Source organism: Emys orbicularis, chromosome 2, assembly GCF_028017835.1.
Source record: "Emys orbicularis isolate rEmyOrb1 chromosome 2, rEmyOrb1.hap1, whole genome shotgun sequence".
In the NCBI taxonomy this organism is placed as follows: domain Eukaryota; kingdom Metazoa; phylum Chordata; order Testudines; family Emydidae; genus Emys; species Emys orbicularis.
The window spans coordinates 40,495,756-40,522,043 of record NC_088684.1 but is presented as its reverse complement, the minus strand read 5'-3'; the positions used below and the strand labels follow the sequence as shown (position 1 = coordinate 40,522,043).

At 39.7% G+C, this 26,288-nt stretch overlaps 1 protein-coding gene across 1 annotated transcript in view; it reads right to left on the bottom strand.

Annotated features, from left to right (window-relative positions):
* The window catches only part of STK3 (serine/threonine kinase 3), a 285,794-nt gene that overhangs the window by 235,027 nt on the left and 24,479 nt on the right, over nt 1–26,288 (bottom strand). The window contains exon 4 of the mRNA XM_065398610.1: nt 20,138–20,252. Coding sequence (XP_065254682.1) covers nt 20,138–20,252 — 115 coding nt within the window. The remainder of the gene's footprint in view (nt 1–20,137; nt 20,253–26,288) is intronic.

Here is a 26,288-nt window from a genome sequence, read left to right as displayed (position 1 = left end):
TATTGCTTTTTCATGAAGAGGTCAGCTGCCCATACTACTCGCCTCCACAATCATTCTGGGTTTTAAACAATCTTCTTTATTTCACTCACTAAACACCAGGTAGCCCTTTTTATTTATTTATTTATTTATTTTTAAGGTGAAAAGGGCATTATAAGATTGCATTAAAAGTCAACAATTGTGTGACACATTTTGAAGAATTACACTCCATTTTTTCATATTGTGTTTGCTTTTTCAGTCAAGATGTGTGGGAAATTGTCTCCTTATATTCAGTTAGGGTAGTACAAGAGAGCATAACCAGGAGAAATGGGATGAAAATTAAAGAAATAAAAAACTGTGAATGAATGGGCAAGACAAAACTTCCTGAGTAGGAAACCTAGTAAACTCCATTGCTTGGGACTTTTAAAAGTGGACTGGACAAGGCATCTTTTTAAAAATAACACATTGTCAGGATCCAGCAATGGCAAAGGGACACACTAGATGACCCAGGTCTTTCCCATTTCTACAGTTCATCAATCATTTACATAGGAATATAAATTGTACACTGTGCTTTCAAGAAGGCAACCAACAATCAACAAATGACATGTCCTTGCCCCCCAAAGTAAAAATAATATAGTACAAGAAAACACACAGTGGGATATAGCCATTTGCATTTGGCTGCTTAATGAACCAGGTGGACTACTCAGGTAACCTGACAGATTACTAAACCCCACAACTATCCCTCTCAATTACTCTGGATGAACACAATAGGGATATATAAGCTCTTCTAATAATTATTTTCAGGTGAATAGTAAGAATACATCTTTTGCATGTGCTATATTCCAGGAAGAGCCCCTTCAGTTTTCTGATCAGGATTATGGAATAAATGAAGAAAACACAGAGAAAGAATCTAATCTATCTATATTTTATACTTAGTGCACATTGGAACACAATTTGGATAATTCTTCTTAAAATTGTGTAAGCTGTTCATGCAACTGGCATATATTCAAAAAGTAATGGAGTACGTGAATGCAACAAGCTCCCAGAAACCTGAGGGCTTGTCTACATTTACAGTGCTGCAGCTGCACCGCTCTAGTGCTTACTGAAGATGCTACCTACACTGACGAGAGAGATTCTCCCATCGTTATAGGTACTCCACCTCCCCAAGAGGCAGTGGGCTAGGTTGCCAGGAGAAGCCCCTCTATTGACACAGCGCTGTCTACACCGGGGATTAGGTCAGTATAACTGCATCACTCGGGGGTGTGGAAAATCCACATCCATGAGCGATGCAATTATACTGACATAAGTTGGTAATGTAGACACTACAAGAAAGAGGAATGCTCTATTTAGGGACCAGTGCAGGCTTCAAACTTTCCCTCTTCCCCGCACACACACAAAATAGTAAAGAAATTAAGTTAAGTAACAGCAATTTTTTTACAGTTGCTGTTTTGAAAGAGTACAGGATATATCCGCTACCTCCTTTTCCTATTTTTTTTATTATATCACAAGATCAATCATTTCGTAAGAGAGCGGAATGATTCCACAGAAAGGGGGGAGGGGGCGCAGGAGGGAAACAGTTGTAATTAGCAAGCTCATCTCCTTAAGGGTTAGTGTTCACAACAAATTTAAATTATTTAATATATAGAAAAACTTCCCAGCTTGAGGTTCAATCCAGTCTTATTAATTCTGGGTATGGAGCTTACCCTTCTCAGTCACTTTTACTACCCTTTTCATTTGCAAGTGAAGGTGAAAACTGAAGTAGAGTTAACTCATTGTTCACTAGGGATTAGTTAGTACTTCTGCACCATGTTTGATACACCTGGTCTAACATCAAGCTTAACAGTCCTTAAGAATTATTTTTGCTTTTTTTGCTCAGCAGGTCATACAGCCCAAAGCCTTTTTTAGTGCTCCTCCTTTATGCTGACTGCTGTGGCACTTGAAAGGATTTTGGAGAGAGTTTGGAAATTGAAAGCAGGCGGTTATGCATGACTCAACAAGAAAAGTTATTTGGTATAAACTTTCCTGATCTTCCTCTCTCCTTGATAGAGTAAAGTTGCTTAACTGGTTGGGAGCCAAGAGAAAGGGAGAAATCTCATGTCAAGTGTAAGATAAAAGTCTGAGTAGAAGGACATCTAGGAAAAAAGGCCTCTTGTATTACATGAATTCACAATTTACTGGGCAAAATACAGTGGCAATGCAAATGGTGGTGTAAATAACATGTCAGAGATATATAAAGTGGTCAGAAAAGGAGACATAAGCATGTGTAGTCTACACACCATACAAGGAGAATATGGGAGAGATTGTATTGGAAAGGAGGAGGAAAGAGATGGGGGTTTTGCTTTATTTTACAACTTTTTGTTAAGCTGATTTATGTGCTACATACCCATTCCAGTCCTTGGCATATAAATTACACCCATTTACACTTCCTTTTCTGACAAATGTGTGCAGCCATCTAACTTATATTAACATTTGTCACCTCTAAATTTGGTCCAGAGGCTTCTGTGGGAGCTGCTCCTGCTTATACCAGGTCTAAATATGGTCAACTGTGGCTTGGTCTACACTTAAAAGTTATATTGGCATAGCTAGGTCAGTCAGGAATGTGAGGGGGGGAAAATACACCCCTGATCAACACAGCTCCGCCGACAGAAGAGTGTTTCTGTCAGCACAGCTAAAGTCATTTTGGGAGTGGGTATTCCTACACCAGCAGAAAAATTCCTTTTGTGAGTGCAGTAGGGAGCTAGGTCAGTATAGGATCTGTAGTGTAGACATAGCCTAACAATACAAAGAGAGCATTGAAGAGTATTGAAAAAAAGGTACCTTTTAAACACTACATAATTTATTTGCAGTGTTCCTGAAATAGCAGCATTAGGTATACTCACTTTCCCGTATGTGATAGAGCATTATATATTGAATAGTACTAATGTCACATTGGTCACTGTTGCATTAACACACAATGAAAGAACCTATTATAGTGTCTTTGAAGGAGTTAAGGTTGCTGATTTTCTTTATTTTTGTTCAATTAAAATATCAATCTCAATAGTGAATTAATGCAGATTACCTTTATTTAATACTTCTATATCCTATATATATGCAATTCTGCACTAGACATGCTCCTAAACCCACAGGCATGCTATGTTAAAAACTTCATTTCAGAGACCCATGAATTTAGTATCATTTAACCATGGCAACTTTGACTTTTATACACACACACTTTCTATTCTTATTCAGCACACAAAATAGTCTATAAAAAGGCAGATGTTAAAGGGTCACCACTAGTTACTTTGTATTCTTGGGAGGTACAGCAAAGAACAAAATTGTACTAGTATTTTCAGCTAATCCATTCTGTTTTAGCAGGATTAGCTGAAACGTAGCCTATTTGAATAATTCAGTTCTAACTTTTTGAAATATATAGGCCATATATTATAGAATATAGAGAGAGAATAATTCCCAAATATTTTAGCCCTGAAGGGATAACGAATACTTTAGTTGACTGATATCTTCCTTCAGATCCCCTTTAAACTCTCCTTCGCTGTAAAGTTATTTCCTCATTTGGATTTTATAATACATCTAGGGTGAAAAGACAGCAAGTGTGAAAAATTGGGACAGGGGGTGGGGAGTAATAGGAGCCTATATAAGAAAAAGACCAAAAATCGGGACTGTCCCTATAAAATCGGGACATCTGGTCACCCTAAATACATCCCATCTTCTCTAGGCCTTTCTTATAGGCCATGAATCTGAAGTCAGTTCCACCTTAAATCCCACTGACTTCAGTAGGACTCTATGCAGGCGCAAAGGTCTACCTATGCAGAAAAAACGCAGGATCAGGACTTTATATTGCAAGCTCTTTGGAACAGAGATTGCTTTCATCCATACATCTTGTTCTACACCAAGCATTTTCAGTCCTATAACAAATACATAATTCATCTTTTCCAAGCAAGTATATTATATTCTATGGCCTTCTACTTTTTGGGAAGTTATAACTTAGTGCTGTTTGAAACAGTAATATATTAAAGCACACTAGGGAATCTTTAGTGGGCACCAGCGAGGTCTACCAGACCAGTTAATATTAGGGCTGTCAAGCGATTAAAAAAATTAATTGCAATTAATCGCACTGTTAAACAATAATAGAATACCATTTATTTAAATATTTTTGGATGTTTTCCACATTTTCAAATCTATTATAAACACAGAATACAAAGTATACAGGGCTCACTTTATTTTTGATTACAAATATTTGCACTATAAAAAACAAAAGAAATAGTCTTTTTCAATTCACCTAATACAAGTACTGTAGTGCAATCTCTTTTTCATGAAAGTTGAACTTACAAATGTAGAATTATGTACAAAAAATAACTGCACTGAAAAATAAAACAATGTAAAACTTTAGAGCCTTCAAGTCCACTCAGTCCTATTTCTTGCTCAGCCAATTGCTCAGACTAAGAAGTTTGTTTACATTTGCAGGGGATAATGCTGCCCGCTTCCTGTTCACAATGTCACCTGAAAGTGAGAACAGGTGTTCGCCGGCTACAACAGTGCCATGCATCACAAGATATTTACATGCCAGATGCACTAAAGATTCATATGTCCCTTCATTCTTCAACCACCATTCCAGAGTACATGCATCCATGCTGATGATGGGTTCTGCTCAATAACAATCCAAAGCAGTGCGGACTGAAACATGTTCATTTTCATCATCTGAGTCAAATGCCACCAGCAGAAGGTTGATTTTCTTTTTTGGTGGTTCAGATTCTGTAGTTTCCGCGTCGGAGTGTTGCTCTTTTAAGACTTCTGAAACCATGCTCCACACCTCGTCCCTCTAAGATTTTGGAAGGCACTTCAGATTCTTAAACCTTGGGTTGAGTTCTCTAGCTATCTTTAGAAATCTCACATTGGTACCTTCTTTGCGTTTTGTCAAATCTGCAGCGAAAATGTTCTTAAAATGAACATGTGCTAAGTCTTCATCCGAGACTACTATAACGTGCAATATATGGCAGAATGCGTATAAAATAGAACAGGAGACATACAATTCTCCCCCAAGGAGTTCAGCCACAAATTTAATTAACGCATTTTTTTTAACGAGCGTCATCAGCATGGAAGCATGTCCTCTAGAATGATGACCAAAGCATGAAGGGGCATACAAATGTTTAGCATATCTGTCACGTACATACCTTGCAATGTCGGCTACAAAAGTCCCATGCGAATGCCTGTTCTCCCTTTCTGGTGACATTGTAAATAAGAAGTGGGTAGCATTATCTCCCGTAATTTTTTGAGTTAATCACGTGTTAACTGTGATTGACAGCCCTAGTTAATACACAACACACTAATGTGCTTTATAAATCACCTTGCCGTTAGTCTACATTACCCCATCACAAAGACAAGCCATTATGCAACAGCTCCCCACAGAGCCGTCTAGCAGACCAGAAAAGTTGGCGCACAATATGCTCCAACCATGCCTCCTCCCTCTCCTACACCACTCCTTTCCATGCCGGGGCTATGAGGGAAGCCACCAGCCTTATGCTACTGACAGTATGCCCTTGTGGGGGGATCAGTTCCAAAGCCCCACGCACACAGAGAGAGCCAGCCTGTAAAGGGTGTCAGAGAGCCCAATACGAGGGCCGTAGTTTGGCTTTTCAGAGTAAAAAGCTGTTGCCTGCATAAAGTACTGTCCTGTGCTCTATATTCCTATGCATTATTTTTGATATTTTTATGTTGGCATATAACTATTGCCATTGGTTAAAGAGCCACAGCATGCAACAAAGGGAACAGGAGTTAGTCAAATTCTTCCTATAAAGTAAAACTGATTTACTTTGGTTTTTAACCCAAGAGCAAATGGGCAAAAAGGAGCTCTCCAACCAGCCAGCACTCATTTTAGAAACATTTGAGATAAGGAAAAGAGGGTATGAATGAACCAGCAGTATAGCTGAGAAAAACAAAATTTGAATAGAATATAAAATAACAGTATTTGTGCTTCTGTGTTTATTTTACAATATGCTCCCTTCCCCCAATCTTCCAAAATTATTAGCCATAGGGAAAAATATCTGAATCCTCATGACCCAAGCATAAATTAAATTAGTAACAGAAAAAAGAACATGAAATCTTAGGGGAAAATATAAACTATTAACTTTAAGGGTGATATGTAAAATGAAATAAGCAAATCTTTATCATGAGAAATTTTCACTGTTTTCATTAAATCGCATCGTTCCATCTCTGTTGTCAAACTAGAAGAAGTGGCTTCATTTTCTAATCTTCAAGTCCAAAATAAAAAATCTCCACACAGAAACAAAAGTTAAAAGCATAGAAAAGATAGCTCTGTTTTTAATTGTTTCCAGCTAGGTAAGTAAATTAATCGGCTAAGTACTGTACGACCTCTGTGTGGGGATCTTCCAGTTGAAAGTTAAAAAACTGAGCTGGTTTCTCTGTGTAGACGCTAATGATCCTGAGGTACAATCATTTGCCTGGTATCTTTGATCACCATTTTCCTTTCCCCATGCTTGTGTACAGTGTGCTGTGCACTTCTTGTCCACTTGGGTACCATCTGCCATTCCTGAAGCAGCTGTGAAGCAATTTTGAACCCTTCAGCATTAATATAAAATACACCTCTACCCCAATATAACGCGACCCGATATAACACGAATTCTGATATAACGCGGTAAAGCAGTGCTCCGGGGGGGTGGGGCTGCGCACTCCGGCGGATCAAAGCAAGTTCATTATAACGTGGTTTCACCTAACGCGGTAAGATTTTTTGGCTCCCGAGGACAGCGTTATATCGAGGTAGAGGTGTAATTCAGAAAGCTTAAGTGGGCCAACACTATAGCCACCATACAGACCAATGGCAACTATTATGCCAGCCAGCTCTGGTCAAACTGAATATTCTGGTGGATCAGACAAACATGCACTAAGTTCAGGTGTAACATATCTCTTAGGAGAATGGACCCTGAAGATATGCTTGGCTGGTTAGGCATGGATGCCCATGCACCCTTAATTCCACTTTCTGTGCATATTCATTATTACAAAGTCTCACCAAAGTCAAATACTATTTTTCTCCCACAGGACCCCTGCCTCATTCAGTAGGCAGGAAGGATAGTGAATGAGGCAGGGGTACATGGCTAAAAAGCCATTGTTGGCAAGACCCCTGCCTCTTTCACTGTGAAAGTTGTAATGCAGGTAACACATGAGGCAAGGAGCTACAGGAAGAGAATTAGTGTTGTTGTGGTTATAGCACTGGATTGAAACCAGTGAGAATGGGATTCTAGCCCTAGCTTTGCCACAAACTTCCCTCAGACCAGACTTTTCAGAATCAGTCATTACTTGCAGGTGCCTCGTTTTCTAGGTGACCAGCTTGAGATCGGGCTTGATTTTTCAGAAGTTCTGAACACTCACAACTGTAAATGAAGTCAACACCTATAAAAAAATCCGGCCCTACCTGTCTCCAACTGGGCACCCAATCAATATTCAAAATCAATATACACTTTTGAAAAATTTGGCCTACATCTTCCTATACTTCAGTTCTCTATCTGTAAATGGAAGATAATACTTCCCTACTTCACAGGAGTGTTGTGAAGATAATCATAAGGCACTCGGATAATACGGTGAGGAGAGCAATAAAGAAAACCATGAAGAAATAATTAATTACTATTATTATTTATTAATACTAATAATACATATATAAGAAGTAAATTAGGCATAGGATCATGAATTGAGTGATGCAGAGAGAAAGACATTACACAGCTGCCTCATTCCCAGAGCACCATCCACCACGAGCAGTGAATGAGGCATGGTCATGTGGAAAATAAATAGCAATGAGCACATAACTAAAAATAGTTCTACTCCCTTGTGCATGAGCATTTAATTCTGGCATTTGAGTATTAGACTTTTTCAATCATAAGGTATTTTGTATGTTATTGTATTTATATACATAAAATCAGACCCCCTCAAGTTAGCACATTTTAGGGGATAGGATACTTAGGACAGTGCTAATGAGCTATAGAGCTTTCCACCTGTAGTTCAACAGTTTGAATCCAGCGCAGATCAGGGGAGAGTGAAAGCTGTCTCCATCTAATATATATCTGCTGGCCACTATATGAAATGAGTTTGGTGGAGGTCATTTCCAGCTCTCACATCACAAATTCACCATAGCACTTGGCACACAAGAGTTTTGCATGGAGAGGCCAAAAACAGAATGGAACATGGAGACTAGACTCCCTCTGCTACTCCTAGGGCTTGTCTTCAATACCAAGTTTGATCATTGTAGACCACAACTGTGAAGTATCAAATTAGCTAAGCAGAGGCTAACCACAACTTTGCAATTAATATAGAAAAGGACAAGTCCTGTTCAGCACTGTGTCAGCCTGACATGGTTAAGCCACAGGGGAGGTCTGAGACTTAAACATACCATTTAACCATGATTACATGACACAATAATGCACATGGCTTGTCCTTGTCCACACAAAGATGTGGTCAGCATCAGGACAGTTAATTCCACTCTTCACAGTAATATTTTAACAATAAAATTGTGTAGTGACAGCAAGGCCCAGTGGAAATCCTACCCAGACCAGGGTTGAGATAAGCTAATAGGGCAGTATGTCTGGGCTTCTCAGCCTGCAGATAAAAGAACTGTATTTGCCAGCACTGTGACCTTTCATTAACTCTAAATACAAAAAAGCATTTTTAATAAAAAACAAACTTTATGGTTGTATGAAACATATTTGCAAATAGGCAAATTAACTCATTGCTATTTGCATAAACTGCTCATGTGACAGCAACTACATTATTATTTCACACACAAAAATGCATTCCAAAAGGAGAGACGCTTGTGTCTTATAGACCCCCCCCCCCGTCCCGCAATCCATGCAGACCTTGAATCTAGGGGAGTTGGAGAAGGTGAGGGGGACAGAGAAATCTTTTCTTCTGGTGAGAGTGCAAAAAAAATCTAATCTCACAAAACTCCAACACTGCATGAAACAGCTTGATGAAAACTCCATGAGGGGAACTTTGTGAAGGTCTCCCCCATCACTCTCTTCTGTTGGTTTTCTTCCCTTTCCCCACCACAGTAATATTCAGCAACTGACATCTCAAAAATTTCATTTATAAAGATTCTCTTCTAATTAACCAGTATTATAAGCAGGGCCTAGTATCACTACCTATTATTAAGGGTACCCAACACTTCCCGTTATAAGATCCTCTTTTCACTGGGTTTATAACTTTGTCAAACTTTAACCATTTGGACTGAAATTTTACATGCCAGGTGTCTGCCACCGGCTGAATTTAAAAAAAAAAAAAAATTATCTCAGTCAAAACAGTTCCGTCCTTTCTGAGAACTAGGCTATGGAAAAATAAATTGTTTTGCTCATGTTAAAAATTGTTGTGACTGTTTCTTTAAGAAGCTTTAGCATTGCTCCTTCCCTTCCCTCCCTTTACCCCCTTCCCCTTCCCCCCCGCCCACCCCCATGCTTTGGAGCAGGGCCTTCAAATTTGGCACAGGGTGGCCTTGGGTCAAGAGAAGTGCCCTTCACCATCCCTGTGAAAATCCACCCAAATTTGGCCAAGTAATAAACCTTTGGGGAGAAAAACTGCAGTTTGCACATACTCAGTAGAGAGTGTTTCAGTTTTTAGCAGCTAAAATCTCCAAAGATGCTCTATACCTTCACAGCTCCCAAGCATGACTGGACTGCACTTGAGCCAGCCCCACAGAGTCACTGAATGTGTTCCAAACCAGAGCTATAGAGTGAAGCCAGACTTTCCCTGTAATTGCTGCAACCACCTGCTCTGGGCAAGAGTGGAGGTGAGCACCACAACTGAGAGCTCTAAGTGACATGTATTCCAGCACCCAGGAATGTGGAGGAAGCTGCCTGATTCAAAAACAGAGACAGAAGCTGGACCAGGGGGAGAGAAAGAAGTAGATTAGGACAAGGTGTCTGGTTAGTGTAGGACTAGAAGAGAAGGGAAGAAGAGAAACTGTGACTGGGAATTGGGAGAGACTGGGGATCCAGGAAGGAAACTGGGACTTGGACAGACAGCCAGGAGGGAGAGATGAGTACTGGCTGGATAAGACAACTGGGACTGGGATGAGAATCCTGAGGAGTGGAGACTAGAACTGGATAGGCAAAAAGAATGAGACAGGGACAGGTTGAAGTAAAAGGGGCAGAAGGACTCAATCCTCGGTGGAACAAACAGAAGACACTGTGACCATTAAGGCAAATTCCCCTCCAGAGCTTGGAATGGAAACCAAGATTCCTGAGTCTCACCATTCCTCTCTCATCATCAAATACCTACGAAATCCACTAACAAAGTGTGTCTCATCCTCCTCCAGTGTTGGTTCACATAGATGATAACAAACTTACTATTGCTATCAGTTACTCTATTAGCTCAAGAGGCAGAGGTCTGTGTGGTAGAACTAAAGGTTCCCACCAAACTGATGACCCATATGGGTGTCAATATGATGCAGCATGATGGAATTTCTGTATTTTCAGTTTGCTATTTTTAAAACCTAGGAAATTTTTAAACACAAAAAGCAAAGTATATTAAAAACATTTTAAGGTTGCAAAGTGAAGCTTTCAAAAGTTAGGAAATGCCAGAATTAAGGTTGTCTGCACAACCAAAATTCAGCTTCCTTGTGTATATGTATACTGTCTTTAATTTCATAAGTCATATGATTTTTCCCCACAGGACCTCTGCCTCATTCAGTGCACAGAATGGACAGTGCTCACTTAATGAGCAGCTATTCAATATTTTGTTTTCTCCTCATTATTCAGGGGGGGCCCACAGCCTTATTTACTGCACACTATTCAAATCCTACTTTGAAGACAGAATTATTCATTTCCTCATGAGCTTTTCTATGGCAATCATCACTATAGTACCTGAATATCTGAATATTTCAAATATTAATGAACTTATTTTAACAACATCTCTGTGAGATGAGGGACTTGTATTATTATTCTCATTTTACAGATAGCAAACCGAAGCAGAGAGATTAAAATCAAAAGTATCCAGTAATTTTGGGTGCCCAGTTACAGACACCTATGAACTGACTTTTCAGAGTAGTTAGCATCATATGCACGTTATAGTTCAAAGCATAGCCCCCACTAACTTTAGTGGCAGCTGTGAGTCCTCAGCACTTCCACAAATCAGTCCTCAGGGTCTCAAGTCAGGCATCCAGAAAACGAGAAATTCACAACTAAAGACCACCTGTGAAAAATTTGGTTTAAGTGACTCGACTTGCATCACAGGCAAGCACAGAATCCAATTCTCCAGGACAGCATTCAAGTGCCTCAACCATACGACCATCTTTTCTCTTTCTGCAAACTCTTATCTTCCAACTTCAGCAACAAATGATCAGCATCCTACAGACAACAGTCTCCTTCACTACACAACCCTGATTTATCCCCACAGCAGGTCCATCCTGGCACTGAATGAGGCAGGTATCCCATGGAAAAAAATAGTATGTGATCATGTAATTAAAGACTGTAACGTAATGCATAGTAACAGAGATGAACAGGCAACTTTAATTCTGGCATTTCCTAACTCTTGAGTGCTTGAATTTGCAACCTTAATAATGTTCTTTTAAAAAAGTTTTTTATATGTAATATATTAATACATTCTGAAAGGGCTGCTGTACAGCAGGGTAGTGCCAACTGGCTCTTGTTAGGGAACCATTTGAAAACACTTAACCTAGTTTTTAATATATCATGTCAAACTAATTTCTGGTTCAAAGAAATTTGAATAGGTCTCCTTCTTAGGTCAAAGATGGTGTTCCATCATTAGCCACTTTCAGAACACTCTGCTCCAATACCAGGAAGCATCTGAAGTGATTCCTAGATTTATTTCAGGTGAAGGTAAACTCAAAATCTAGGTCACATTAATGGAATAAAACATTAAAACAAAAACTAAGACAATTATTCTATACACAAGTGTCACGTTCACCTTAGAAAAAACTAGAAAAATAAGTTCCATCAGCAAGTATACCCTTCAAAATAATTTCTGGTAACAAAATTCAGACCATGTGTGCAATGAAGCTATTTGGGAACTTTAAATTATAGTGATAGCTACAGTTATACTCTTAGTTCCATACAATTGAGATTATTGATGGGGGTGGGAGGGATATGATAATTCTGCCTCCCTCAACACTGCAATTTTGCATTTGAAAAGCCAAAACTGCTCTATCAGAAACAGCTATATTTATCCAGAGAGCTACCTAATTTAAAATGTTCAAGTTTAAAATGCTAACGATTTTTGCACACAAAATTATAGACATTGATTCACAGTAAGCTTAAATTTTTTAATACATAAGGATGACATTGCTAAATGAATTAAGGGTTATCATTATGTTTACTAGGAGCAAAATATGACTATTTCTCCAAACCGCTACTTACAGTGTTTGTCTAATCCATGAAATTCTTTTGTGTGTGCATGTACATTTTGAATTGTTCAAATGCTTTTTTTCTATTAACTATGGGGGACGGAGGACAACCAATGTTAAAAGGCCAACAGTTCTGAGTAGAGCCCTCTGAGGGATTATATTTTTTAATCCCACTCCTGTCCCATCCCACCACGCAATACCAATTCTCACTTGCTCTCACATTGTTTCTTGCATTTTTTATCCCACTCACACCTGCAAAAACCTTAGATCCCACAAATTCAACGAGAGAGACAAATTCTCCCATGCTGCTAAAAAAAAAAATAGTTGGTAATATATATTATTATAATAATATAAATGGAATTCAGGCACAATTTTTACCACTAAAAGAATAAAACAAATCTTGCTTAAACCATGTAAAGAAATACTTTAACTCCTGTTACAATAGACATCAAATCTCTTTCTATCCCTCATTTAAATTTAAGTATTAAAACCTTTATTAAAAAAAAAAAAAAAAAAAACTTGCTTTACATTGCTGAAATTCTATTTATGACAAACTGAAGAGAGTTTTAGTGTTTTCCCACAAATTACAGCAGTCTGTATTTTTTGCCCACCCAATCCCACCTGCAAAAAAGTACATTTACCTGCCCCCACTATTATGGAAGCAGGTTCTGTGGGACCTGCAGGATCCCAGTCCCACTGCAGGGCTCTAGTTCTGAGTAATTGTGCAGTAAGAAACTAATCTGAACTAGGCATGCATGACGGGAGGAGGGAGAGGAGAGTGGGGAAATAGATTTGTTTCACGATGAACAGGGTGATTTAAAGGGGGGTGGAGAAGTAAAAACACACTGGGAGGGAGTAATTCAAAAAGTCAGCTAAGGCCCATCTTCCCAGTCCTGCACTTCCCAGACTTGCACCATAGGGCCCAATTAAGCATCACTGTGTCTCTGCACCTTCCACCATTGGCTTCTTAAAGACAATGTGATTGAGTTTAAGGGATTATATCATCAATATATAAATTTTAAATTTTTCTAAAAATTGTAGGGCCAGGTCTTATACACCTTATTAATGAATAATTCTTATTTACAAGATATTGTAAAATATCTTGACCATGTTATTAATAACTACCTCAGATTTTCTTATTTACAAGATATTGTAAAATATCTTGACCATGTTATTAATAACTACCTCAGATTAACAAAAGCAGTTTTTTAAAGATTTAGTTTACTTTTCACTGTTAACATATTGTTTACTCTGTGTGCATTTTTCTGAGCTTGGATGAAGAAAATCAGTTAAGTCAATTTTGTTTTGGATTGTCGGTTCTGTACTGTTTGGATTGTAAGTACTGGAAAGTATATTTGTTTGAAAATTGATTACATTTGGGTAAAAAAAGATAGATAGATCGATAGATAGACAGATGCCTAAATCTTTCTGTACCTGGAAATATTTCTTTTTGTCTTGTTTTCTAAAAGCTTGTTTTTAAGTAAATTTAAACTTTGGGACAAATTTGGAGTTGACAGTAACTCCTTATGTGACTAGTGAAGGACAGCTCTGTAGTAATTAAGTACCTAGTACTAAGAAAAAGGTGATTCTATTGCATAATATTAAATATATTTTTGAATGGGTGCCTGAGGACTACGCTGATGTTTGGGAAATGCCACCGAATGCCTTTGCTATTAATCATACATATAAATTAAACAAAATTTTAGTTTAAACAGCACATCAATAAGCACTCAGATACTACGGAGACATTGGCCAAATTAGTACCTAGGTACTTCACCATATGCAATTTTACCAACATTAGCCTTGCAACTATAAAAAGTTTTCACACTCTTACAAAATTAACATTTTAAAGTCAGAAAATAAGGCCATCATACAGGGGGAAACAGGTTTCCCAGCTTCCAACAGAGGGCCACATACTGAATATCTTATTTGAAGAAAGCTCCCAATGACCTGCATTCTTTCTTAGGGTTTTTTTTTTACTATGGGTTTTGTCAGCATTTAAAGTGATTCTGGCCCACAGGATCAAATCTGGAATAGCCAAATTGTCAGTTCCTGAGGATTTCAATGTAGGGGATGTTACCTGTGGATTGGCTAAGAATTTCACAGCCCCCATTACAATTACTGGACTGTCCCAGGCAGTCACAGGCTCCATTCATAAGGCTGGACACACTCTGGATCTTAAGTATCAGGGGGTAGCCGTGTTAGTCTGTATCCACAAAAACAACAAGGAGTCCGGTGGCACCTTAAAGACTAAGGGATTTATTTGGGCATAAACTTTAGTGGGTAAAAAACCCACTTCTTCAGATGCATGGAGTGAAAATTACAGATGCAGGCATTATTATACTGACACATGAGGAGAAGGGAGTTACCTCACAGTGTTGACAGGGCCCATTCAATCAGGGTGGATGTCCTGGATGGAAGCTGAAGGCATGTAGGTAAATATAGCGGTCAGTAGGTTTCCATAGGTAAGTACAGCCGTCAGTAGGTCAGTGGTACAGTGCAAATAAGTGATGGTCACATAAACACCACCTTATACCGGAAACCTACTGACCGCTATACTTACCTACATGTCTCCAGCTTCCATCCAGGACACATCACACATTGAGTTTCCAGGCAGCCACGACAGATAACAGTGATCTTTCAGAAAAACAACCTATTCATGGTTTTGGTAAGCTTTATAGTAGTATTCGGTCATCCACTATTGAAACAGTGGCCCCTAAATGCCCTCTGCATAAGCTCCATCCTCACCATGGTTCCCAGAAAAGACAAATCAAGTGAGAGAAGAGACAGCCACAACACCAGTGACAGAAATCTCATGCAGACTGCAACCAGTTATATAGGTTTTTTTTCCCTACCAAAGGAATTCCAATACAGAAAAATACCATCCTTAGTGGCCAATAGCTTGGTCAAGCCTAGCTGTCTCATCACAGTTACAGAGTTGAGTTCTTCCCCTCAAAATTTTCCATATTACTTGGCAAATAAAAATTGCTTGAATTTAGAATAAACTGCTTACTTCTGTAGAAATGGAACACTGTCTTGAGGGAGCAATGAATTAGTCTTCTGAATTTCAGCCAGTATTGCTCACTGAAGTTAAAGAGGTACTGAAGTAGCTTTGTGCTACAACCTGTAAGCTGGACCCATGACCTTCCAGGCTGGTGAAGGTCAGTAGGGAAAATGGTTGGTTCCTCCTTGATTAAGGCTGTCAACATTTCCCTATGGAAGGGCAGAGTGCAAGTAGCTCTTACAGCTACTGTGAAGCCAGTGCTCAAGAAGCCAATTTTGATGCTAACAATCTATATAGTCTTCATTTTGGGGAAGTTCATGAAAAGGTTGTGGTGGAAAAATTAATGTGGGTGGGGCTTTTTGTTTGTTTTGATTTTTGCAGTCCTCTGGTTTCCTTGACCCCAGTTTATAGGTTTACAGGACTGGATATGAGATTGCACCAGTTATACTAGTGGATGATCTCCAAGTAATGGAAAAAGAGAGAATCTGTGCTGATTTTAGATTGGTCAGCATCTTTGATATTGTTCCTTTGCTTGTGAACTATAGCAGTTGGTGGAAGGAGTCACTCTTAGCTTTCTGAAAAAAACAAGCCATTGGGTGCGGATTCCTTTGCCCAAAGGATTCTTTCCTGCAGGATACCACAGGGGTTTAGTAGTACCACCATTATTTCTGTTTGAGGATGCTGATACGGTTAGTGAGGAGACTTAGGGCTTGTCGACACTACCCACCGGATCAATGGGCAGCGATCGATCCAGCAGGGGTCGATTTATGGCGTCTAGTATAGATGCCATAAATCAACCACTGAGCGCTCTCCCGTCGACTCCGATACTCCACCAGAACGAGAAGCGCAAGCGGAGTCGACGGAAGAGCATTAGCTGTCGACTTACCACAGTGAAGACACTGCGGTAAGTAGATTTAAGTATGTCAACTTCAGCTACACTATTCACGTAGCTGAAGTGGCATATCTTAGATTGACCTTGCATGATAGTGTAGACAAGCCCATAGGCTGCAGTGTATTCAGCATGACAACTCTCATCTCCATCATGTCTGATCTGATAAAACAATGGAATAAGTTACCCAGTGGCTACATTAACTATGGGTTTGGATGAGAACTAGCTGGTTACAAATTAATCCAGACAGGAAAGTTATAATGTTGTTGGCCTGGTGAAAACAGTTAAAACTTACAATGGCACCTGTAACGGAGGGAGAGTAACAGAGGTGTGCAACCTGATTGCTTTATTACATCTTGGAACACCAAATGATGGTTGTGATCATGTGCACTTTCCCCTTCATCAGCGCCTATGGAAAAGAGTGCCCTTTTCCCTCTGATGTGAGCCTTGATAAAGCTAGCCATACCTTTGTCATCTCAGAATAATACATAGGGTCACACCTTGGGACCATTCAAAATGTGAAGCTAGTGGAGACTATCATGGCCCTCTTAAATGAAGTTGCATATTGAGAGCACATTACACCACTGCTCCTGGATATATACTAGCTTCCAATAAACTTCTGGGAGGGATTCCAGGAGTTGGCTTACCCTATAAAGCAATAAATGTTTTGGGACTTCATTACCTGAGAGGCTGCCTCTCTTTTGAGCTGGAACCACCTTGATATGAAAGGGGAGTGGCTAACAAGGGTCTGAAGGGTACTCAATTTTGGAATTTGTTTCCCATACTTCTCGTCATACAGGGCTGAGCCAAGATTTGTAACCTTCTTGACATGCTGCAAAGCCCAAATCTTTCTGCTCAGTCTTTTTACAAAGGGGTGGGCTGAGGGTTGAAAGGATTTGGTGGAGATAAATGTATATAATATGGTACATTTTTAAGTTTACAAACAGGCACCGAGGGCAAAGAATGAGTGCCTTGAGATTTTTTTTTTTTTAATAAATATTTAAAAAATTCCATCTCTTTCCTCACCTATTTTTAAATAAGAATTAAAAAAAAAAATCACAGCATCATCCTCCATTATCTTGTTCACAGGTTGGTTGGTTGTTTTTTGGGAGAACAGGATAATCAGCTACAGAGACTGTTAAACCTTAATCTATTTTATCTATTTTCCACCTATAACCACTAAATTAAGAATGTTTTTCCTGAAGCAACCATTGTATTTGTTTACACTATGGTGATGATCTAGGAAAATTCTAAAATACATAACTACGAATGAGAAAATAGGTGAGGTAATATCTTTTATTGGATCAACTTCTGTTGGTGAAAGAGACAAGCTTTTGACTTTACAGTGTCTTTTACAATATGTGTTAACTACCTATGCTAAACAATACATTCCACCTTTTATTTAGCTGCGAGAGCCTGAGTGCCTTTCCCAGACCTGAAGAAAAGTTCTGTGTACGCTGATAAACTTGTCTCCTTTACCAACAAAAGTTCATCCAATAAAAGATATTACCTCACCAACCCTGCCTCTCTAATATCCTGGGACCAACACAGCTACAACAGTACTGCAAATAACTATGAATGGCAGTGGGCAGTTAATACACAATCTGTCAAACTAAGAATTAACTCTTGTCTCCCTTCTTTAAATGAAGTGGTTTATTTCTTGTGGAAAATATAAAAACAGTAAAATAAGTTTCCAACTTATTGTTTCCACAAACAAACTTTATTTTAGGTGAGCCACAAAGCACTGAAGTATTTAGCCAGCCTTATTCCAGTAATATGTAGTCAGAAGTTTTCCATCAAGTCATACAGCAATCAAGTTACTGTTCCAGAGAATCAACAGTATAAGTTGTCTTGTTGTTCCTCCATCATTACACAGAAAAATAAGGTAGTTTCATTCTTATAAATCATGGCAACCACTAATGGGACACACAACTTGCCTTCGGTACTATTGTAAATAGCTTTTTCATTTAGGGTTATACAACATAAACAGTTAAAACTGATTTTAGTGGAAATGTGATTAACTAAATACATCATAACTACATGTAGGTTTACTAAAACTACTTAAATCTCTTTCAAACAGCCTGAAATGATTTACTGGTAAGGGCATAGGGGGAGGGGAAGAAGATTATACTTTTAAGGGCAATTTTAAAATTAGGCTATTGAAGCAAATTAGAGCAACTCCTTCTGTTCCATTTACTAGTCATGAAATAGAAAGCAACTTATTCATCTTTCAAATTACAATGATGTAATAGAATAGACCCCTTAAAAAAAAAAAAACTTCACACACCACCACACACACTCAAACAACAGTTCCAAGTACTTTTCTCCCTTTACAAAATGGACAAGTCGTAAAGGCCAGGAGGTCTGGGCAACATTTATTCAACAGTAACTCAGAAAAAACACCGAGTACAGATGCTTTTCAGGGAAAAACCTTTGCTACCATAAATAGGCCATTGTTGAGATCTAGGAGTATTCGCAAAAACTCAACATCAAAGGGATTTCACTTTTAATAAAGTGTTGCATACAGTATTTTATAACAAAAAATAGTTTTAAGCTAAACATGGCATCTAGGTAATATGACATTTGTCATTCTAAAGAGACAACTCCTAGTGGCTTCCATAAAAGGAAAAAGAAAAATACAAATATTGAGGGGGGGGGGGGGAGAGGGTTGGGTGATAATGCTAGCCTGCACCTAGTGAGTACTTGATTGGTCAAAAACACCATAATTCCTCTCCTCCCCATGTATGTTTTTGTTATATATGGTGCAGGAAGATGTCAAAATAAATGCTGGAATATCAATTTTGGGGAAAGAAGGGGGGAGAAAAAAACAGAGCCCAATCAACAGCTCGACCTCCTAAACAAGGTACCTACAGGATGGCATGTGAGAGGTGAAGGAGTAAAGAGGAATTTTTGTTCTTTCTATCAGTGAGAAAAAATTTGTACATTTTAGAGCTACAAACTATGCCATGAGTGTCCTTTTAAGATGAGTAAAATTATCAAGTGAAAATAAACTGAATTTTGTGATCTAGAATACTATCTTGCAGATGAAGAGGCAATATTTGTGTAGCTGAAATAAATACCATATTTGAGGGCTCCCATCCTGAGAGGTTTCATAGATTAATAGATTCTAATCACAACTTTCAATTCCCATTAGCCTCAAAGAAATAAAGAGTGCCCAATATTAAGGGCATGTCTACACTGCAAAGAGTGTTCTCAACCCAGTTTAGCAAACATGAGTTAGTTAATTCAGGGTTAAAATAGCAGTGAAGACACAGTGGCTATGTCTACACTGCAAAAAACAAACAAACAAAAAACTGTGGCAGCAAGTCTCAAAGCTCGCGTCAACTGACTCAGGCTCACAGGATTCACACTACGGGGCTAAAAATAGCAGTGTAGACGTTCTCGCTCAGGCTAGAGCTTGAGCTATGAAACCATGTGAATGGGGCAGATCTCAGACCCCAAGATCTAGCCTAAGCAGGAATGTCTGCAGTGCTATTTTTAGCCCCACAAGCCCAAGTCAGTTGACGTAGGCTCTGAAACTCACTGCCACGTGGTGTTTTGCTTGTTTGTTTTTGCAGCGTAGGCATACCCAGTAACTCAGCTTTTACCTTGGGTTAGCAGTTCAATCCTGGGCTCCCATACTCGAGCTGCTAATATGAGTTAAAAGCCAACTTGCCATGTCTTCACTGCTATTTTAACTCAAGTTAGCTAACTCTGGTTTGCTAACCCAAGTTAAGAACATTTTTTTTTGCGCGCGCGCAGTGTAGACATGCCTTTAAGATTGAGCCCTCTTCAAAAATTCCCCTAGAGTTAGACAAAGCCTCTAGGCGAATCTTTTCTCTTAGATTACTTAAGACTAAAAGTTATAATAAAACAACAATACAAAAAAATACACATAGAAAAGAGAACTTACTGTTTTATTCCGTAATCTAATTATGTCCGAGACAGAGCCAGCTCCACAATACTCCATAACAATCCATAGATCTGTGTTCTTAAAGTAGCTGCCATAGTACTTGACAACATAGGGACTAAATATAAACACAAAACAGTTGAGATTCATATATTAATAATCAACAATGAAAAAATATCCAGGGTCAGTTCTAATAAGATGAGAATTGGGGTGTCACTAGGACAGCCAAAGATTGCGTGGTGCATTTGAGTGAATTTTAGGTCATGGTGGGATTACCTTAATCAAGGCCTCAAAAAGGCCTGGTTAGACTTCCAGAAGTTTGGTTGTTTAACCAAAATGACAGAGGCACATGTAGAATGACCTACAATACTCCCACACCCCTCAAATAAATACAAAGACCTCCCCAATCACCAGTTGCTTTCTGATGAAGGGGAAGCACCTTCTTCACTCCCCTTTTCCTTGGGAAAAGTCTATTCCCCTTTTCACTATCTTCAGGAGCCTTCTTCTTTTTCTCTCTTTCCAGTGTTAAGTGGACAGCGTAGCAATCATTCTAAATTTCCCCTTTTTTTCCACACAACCTGCAGGAGTCTATTTCAAAAACAAACATGAATAGCTACCTGAATATTGTTCAGTCTAACGTTTTGCTATAGAAATATTTATGGAACTCTAAGTGCATTTTCCATATTAAGTTTTAACGGAAGACTGTTATTTATAGAGTGCCATAAATTGTGCATGTTGTATTTCCATTCATCAACATATCAAAAAAAGGACATAAATCCTCCCCTGAGCTCAGGGGCCAAAGGCACAAGGGACTCCGGTAGAATATAAACAAGTGCCTCCAATTAGAAAGGGAAGCAGTCCCTGTAACTGGAATGCTTAATGAATTAGGGGTGTGACGTTGCACCCCATAATGCTTTATAGAAATATGCTTATGAGTGTAAATATGACATAACTGAAATATGTTTTATGCTAGATATGCCATGTAATATATCTTTGCAAAGGTTATGATCTAGGAATATGAAATATAACTCTGCGGTCCTATTGTAATTATGCAAAGTGTGGGCCATTAATGGTGGCTTGGAACCTTGATGGCTCCCATTAACCAGGATACTTGGTTGTAATGGGTCTGTTTACTTGCAAGTCTTCCTGTATACCTGTGTGCTGGCAAGTGGGTAATGAAGTCTTACAGTGACATGTGATCATGTCACCTGAACTGGAATCCATCTTCAACCTGGTGCTTTTCCATTTAGAAGGAGGGATGGGAACCCAGAGAGGGACAAAGGATTCCCACCTTGTGCAAAAAAGATATATAAGGGGGTGGAACAGAATAAAAGAAGTGGCAGTCATGAAAAATCCCCTAGCTACCACCTGAGCTGGAACAAGGACTATACCGGGGAAAGGTTTGAGCCCAGACTAGAAGGAGGCTAGTCTGTCAAAGACGCTTATTGGAACATCTCTGAGGGTGAGATTTACCTGCATTGTTTCCTACTGTATTAGGCTTAGACTTGCATGTTTTATTTTATTTTGTTTAGTAATTTACTTTGTTCTGTCTGTTATTACTTGGAACCACTTAAATCCTACTTTTTGTATTTAATAAAATCACTTTGTACTTATTAATAAACCCAGAGTATGTATTAATACCTGCGGGGGGGAGGGGCAAACAGTTGTGCATAGCTCTCTATCAGTGTTACAGAAGGCGAACAATTTATGAGTTAAACAGGTTTATTTGGGGTTTGTACCCCATTGGGAGCTGGGTATCTGAGTGTTGGAGACAGGAGCACTTCTTAAGCGGTTTTCAGTTACGCCTGCAGCTTGTGGGGGACGTGGTTCAGACTTGGATCTGTGTTTGCAGCAGGCAAGCGTGTCTGGCTCAAACAAGGCAAGGTACTGAAGTCCCAAGCTGGCAGGGAAAATGGGCTCAGAGGTAGTCCCAGCACATCAGGTGGCAGTCCCAAGGGGGTTTCTGTGACCCAACCCGTCACAAGCGGTTTTCAGGAACTTCTTAAAGAGAAGAGGCAAAACCATCATATACTAACTGGAGGACTGTTTTCAGACTGGCACCAGCCACTTCTTGTAGTTTGGCAGTAAGATACTTATTCAGTCTTCTGACACTGGCCTCCTGTCACTGTAGCCTGAGTCCCACATAGAGTTTTCTTTTTGTTTTATTTAAGCAAATTTAAGACCCTCTTCTCCTTGCCTAGATCACAGAGTTTCTGTAGCTTTCTCTGTTAATATGTTCTACTGCTAACTCAAATCCAGTACAAAAGCAACAGCTGTGATGGAATATCTGAGATACTGCAGGTATTGGAGCATAAGCTTTCGTGGGTGAATGCCCACTTCATCAGACACAAGTAATGGAAATTTCCAGAGGCAGGTATAAATCAGTATGGAGATAACGAGGTTAGTTCAATCAGGGAGGGTGAGGTGCTCTGCTAGCAGTTGAGGTGTGAACACCAAGGGAGGAGAAACTGCTTCTGTAGTTGGATGGCCATTCACAGTCTTTGTTTAATCCTGATCTGATGGTGTCAAATTTGCAAATGAACTGGAGCTCAGCAGTTTCTTTTTGGAGTCTGGCCCTGAAGTTTTTTTGCTGTAAGATGGCTACCTTTACATCTGCTATTGTGTGGCCAGGGAGGTTGAAGTGTTCTCCTACAGGTTTTTGTATATTGCCATTCCTGATATCTGACTTGTGTCCATTTATCCTCTTGCGTAGTGACTGTCCAGTTTGGCCAATGTACATAGCAGAGGGGCACTGCTGGCACATGATGGCATATATAACATTGGTGGACGTGCAGGTGAATGAGCCGGTGATGTTGTAGCTGATCTGGTTAGGTCCTGTGATGGTGTTGCTGGTGTAGATATGTGGGCAGAGTTGGCATCGAGGTTTGTTGCATGGGTTGGTTCCTGAGTTAGAGTTGTTATGGTGCGGTGCGTGGTTGCTGGTGAGAATATGCTTAAGGTTGGCGGGTTGTTGGTGGAAGGGTGTCTGGAAATTTCCATTACTTGCGTCTGATGAAGTGGGCATTCACCCACGAAAGCTTATGCTCCAATACTTCTGTTAGTCTTAAAGGTGCCACAGGTCCCTCTGTTGCTTTTTACAGATTCAGACTAACCCGGCTACCCCTCTGTTACTTGACTGCAGGTATTGTACACCAGTGCTTACTGGCATGCATTAAGAACACTACTGGCCATCCTAAATGAGTATCCAATTCCAGCCTGGCCATAAACCAAACTATTGGCAATGTATATTATGAAAATCCATTTCAGCCTTATACACATTGGCATTTGAATCTTTAATAATATATGGAGATATACCGATCTCATAGAACTGGAAGGGACCCTAAAAGGTCATTGAGTCCAGCCCCCTGCCTTCACTAGCAGGACTAAGTTCTGATTTTGCCCCAGATCCCTCTAAATGGCCCCCTCAAGGACTGAACTCACAACCCTGGGTTTAGCAAGCCAATGATCAAACCACTGAGCTATCCCTCCCCCCCAAGATCAAGCACCCAACGTGGGGCATGAACCCACGATCCTGAGATTAAGAGTCTCATGCTCTACCAACTGAGCTAGCAATCTTGCCTCTTACCATTATGCTTCTCTATAAGGTAAAAGTTTAGTACTATTTCCATAGCACAAATTCTGAAGACCTTGAATAAAATATTAATAAGGTATAATAAAAGGAGTAATATTACCTCTATTTACAATTTACACATATTTTAATATTTCAAGCAGCATTTCTGTGATATTATAGGCAGGCCTGGCAGCACTTTTTCAGGGGTTGCTTAAGTCTGGAGGCCTCATTCAAAGTTTGTCCATATTAGAGAAATGGAACAGTTTTAAATACAATCTGTGCAGTGTTTCCACACTAACTACACTGTTTCAGTTTAAAGGTTTATCCTGCATTCATACCTGCTCTCAGGGTGTATAGAAATAGATGATTTTTAAAAAACAAATAAAAATAAATCAGATTTTTTATTTAAATTCAATATTTTTTCCTTTTTAAAAATACACCTATTTAAAATTAAATTTCAAGCTATGACAAGATATGTCAAGGCCTAAATTTACTATAAATCTATTAAAATCATTTAAACTAAATTTAAAATTTTAATACTAAGCAGTACGTGCTTGCTGCCAAACTTTTAAAGTAAGTTAAGCCATTGAACTAATAGAAGTCACTGGGTAAGCACCTTTTGACAGCAGTAGCTTCTTCTGCATGTGCAGAGAAACTATTTTCTTCATTTCTGAAATTCAGTTCAATGACTAGTTGAATGACTGCAGCCAATGGGAGCTTCGGGGGAGGTACCCACAGGCGAGGGCAGCGCACGGAGCCCTCTGTCCCCCCTTCCCCAGGGGCCGCAGGGACATGGTGCCGGCTGCTTCCAGGAGCAGCGCGGGGCCAGGGCAGGCAGGCAGGGAGTCTGCCCTGGCCCCGGTGCACGCCGCTGCCACCCCGAAGCCACTCCAGGTAAGTGGCATCAGGCCAGAGCCCTCACCCCAAGCCCCTCCGGCACCCCGCACCCCAATCTCCTGCCCCCCCATCGCACCCTGCCTGCACCCAGCACTCCTCCTGAGCCCCCTCGTACATCCCACACCCCTCCTCTGCCCTCAACCCCTCGCCCTGAGCCCCTTCCTGCACACCTCATCCCCTCCCACACCCCAACCCCCTGCCTGCCCCAGCCCTACATTCATGGCCCTTCATGCAATTTCCCCACCCAGATGGGACCCCCGGGCCAAAAACTTTGCCCACCCCTGATCTAACTCCACGAGGTACTTGAGCACAATGTTCAGCAGATGGAGCATTTGGCCAGAACTTACATCAGTATAGCTACATCTCTCAGGGGTGTGAAAAATCCACACCCTTGAGAGAGAAAGCTATACCGACCTAATCCACAGTGTAGGCAGTGCTAGGTCAACAGAAGAATTCTTCCGCCAATCTATCTACCGCCTCTCAGGAAGGCTGATTACCTACGCTGATGGGAAAACTCCTCCAGTAGGCATTGGTAGTGTCTACTCTGAAGCACTACAGCGGTGCAGCTGATGCAGTGCTGCTGCGGCGCTGTAGCATTTTAAGTGTAGACATATCCCAGGTCTGAAAGAACTCTGTGAGTAGCAGTAGCTGCAGAATCTCAAATGAGGAAGGAGACTTTTTTTTGTCCCTCTGTGGTAAGCTAGCCTCAACACTGCAGCAGTAGACAAGGGTGTACAAACTACTCTGACTTGAGAAGACAGCCGTAAGTAAGACTTGTGAAAGCAGACTGGCCCAAATGGTTACTGACAAAGTTTGTGTTTAAAGAAAGTTCGACAGCTAGAGAGATTTTAGCCCTACCTTTGCAGAATTAGGCCTTGATCCCGCAAACAGACAGAATCTTACACCACCAACTTAAAGAAGACACCTCACATGCATAAGGGTTCACCATCATGGATCCCATTGCAGGATCAGGACCATAATCCTTTTAAAAAAAACACCCCTCACACACAGAGAACAAAACAATTTAAGTGAAAGTAGCACTTATAAGGAAGAAATGAAAGTTAGTGTTACAAGTGAAGGCCCCTGTTCCTGCAGCCCTAGTCAGAGAAAGCTGCCACCACAATCAGAGAGTGAGTTGTCCAAAGAAAGACTAGGATAACAGCAGCTCCCCCAAAGTAATCATTGTTGCAAAAGTGCCAGTTGTATAATAGAGACTATTTTCCAAGCACATTTTCCCCCCTCTATTTTTTAAAATTAACAGTGATTAGTCTTGGTCTATAACAATCCTTGCCAATGCTTTGAAATGGAGGATTCAAAACTCACGTGGATTTTTCTGATTACAGGAAATTTTAACAGCACTTCAATTTTTTTTTTTTTTTTAAACCTTACTTTAATTATAATCATGTCAAGTGATTTTTGTTTGACAGTGCTTGTAAACAAGTGCATATCTAAACAAAATACCTTATTCTTCTCAGGATAACATTTATTAAGTGAATTTTAATATTAATTTAGAAGTATATATTTCTCTTTCAGTTGTTTATATTAAGCACATTTCGCTACAAACTTAGGGGAAAATTTGACCCTCAATGAGTACATATGCAATGGTCGTTAAAATTTGAACTTAATACCAAGTGTAAATAGACTTTTACTAGACTTCATTTGTGCTCGTCACATTACAAGTACATT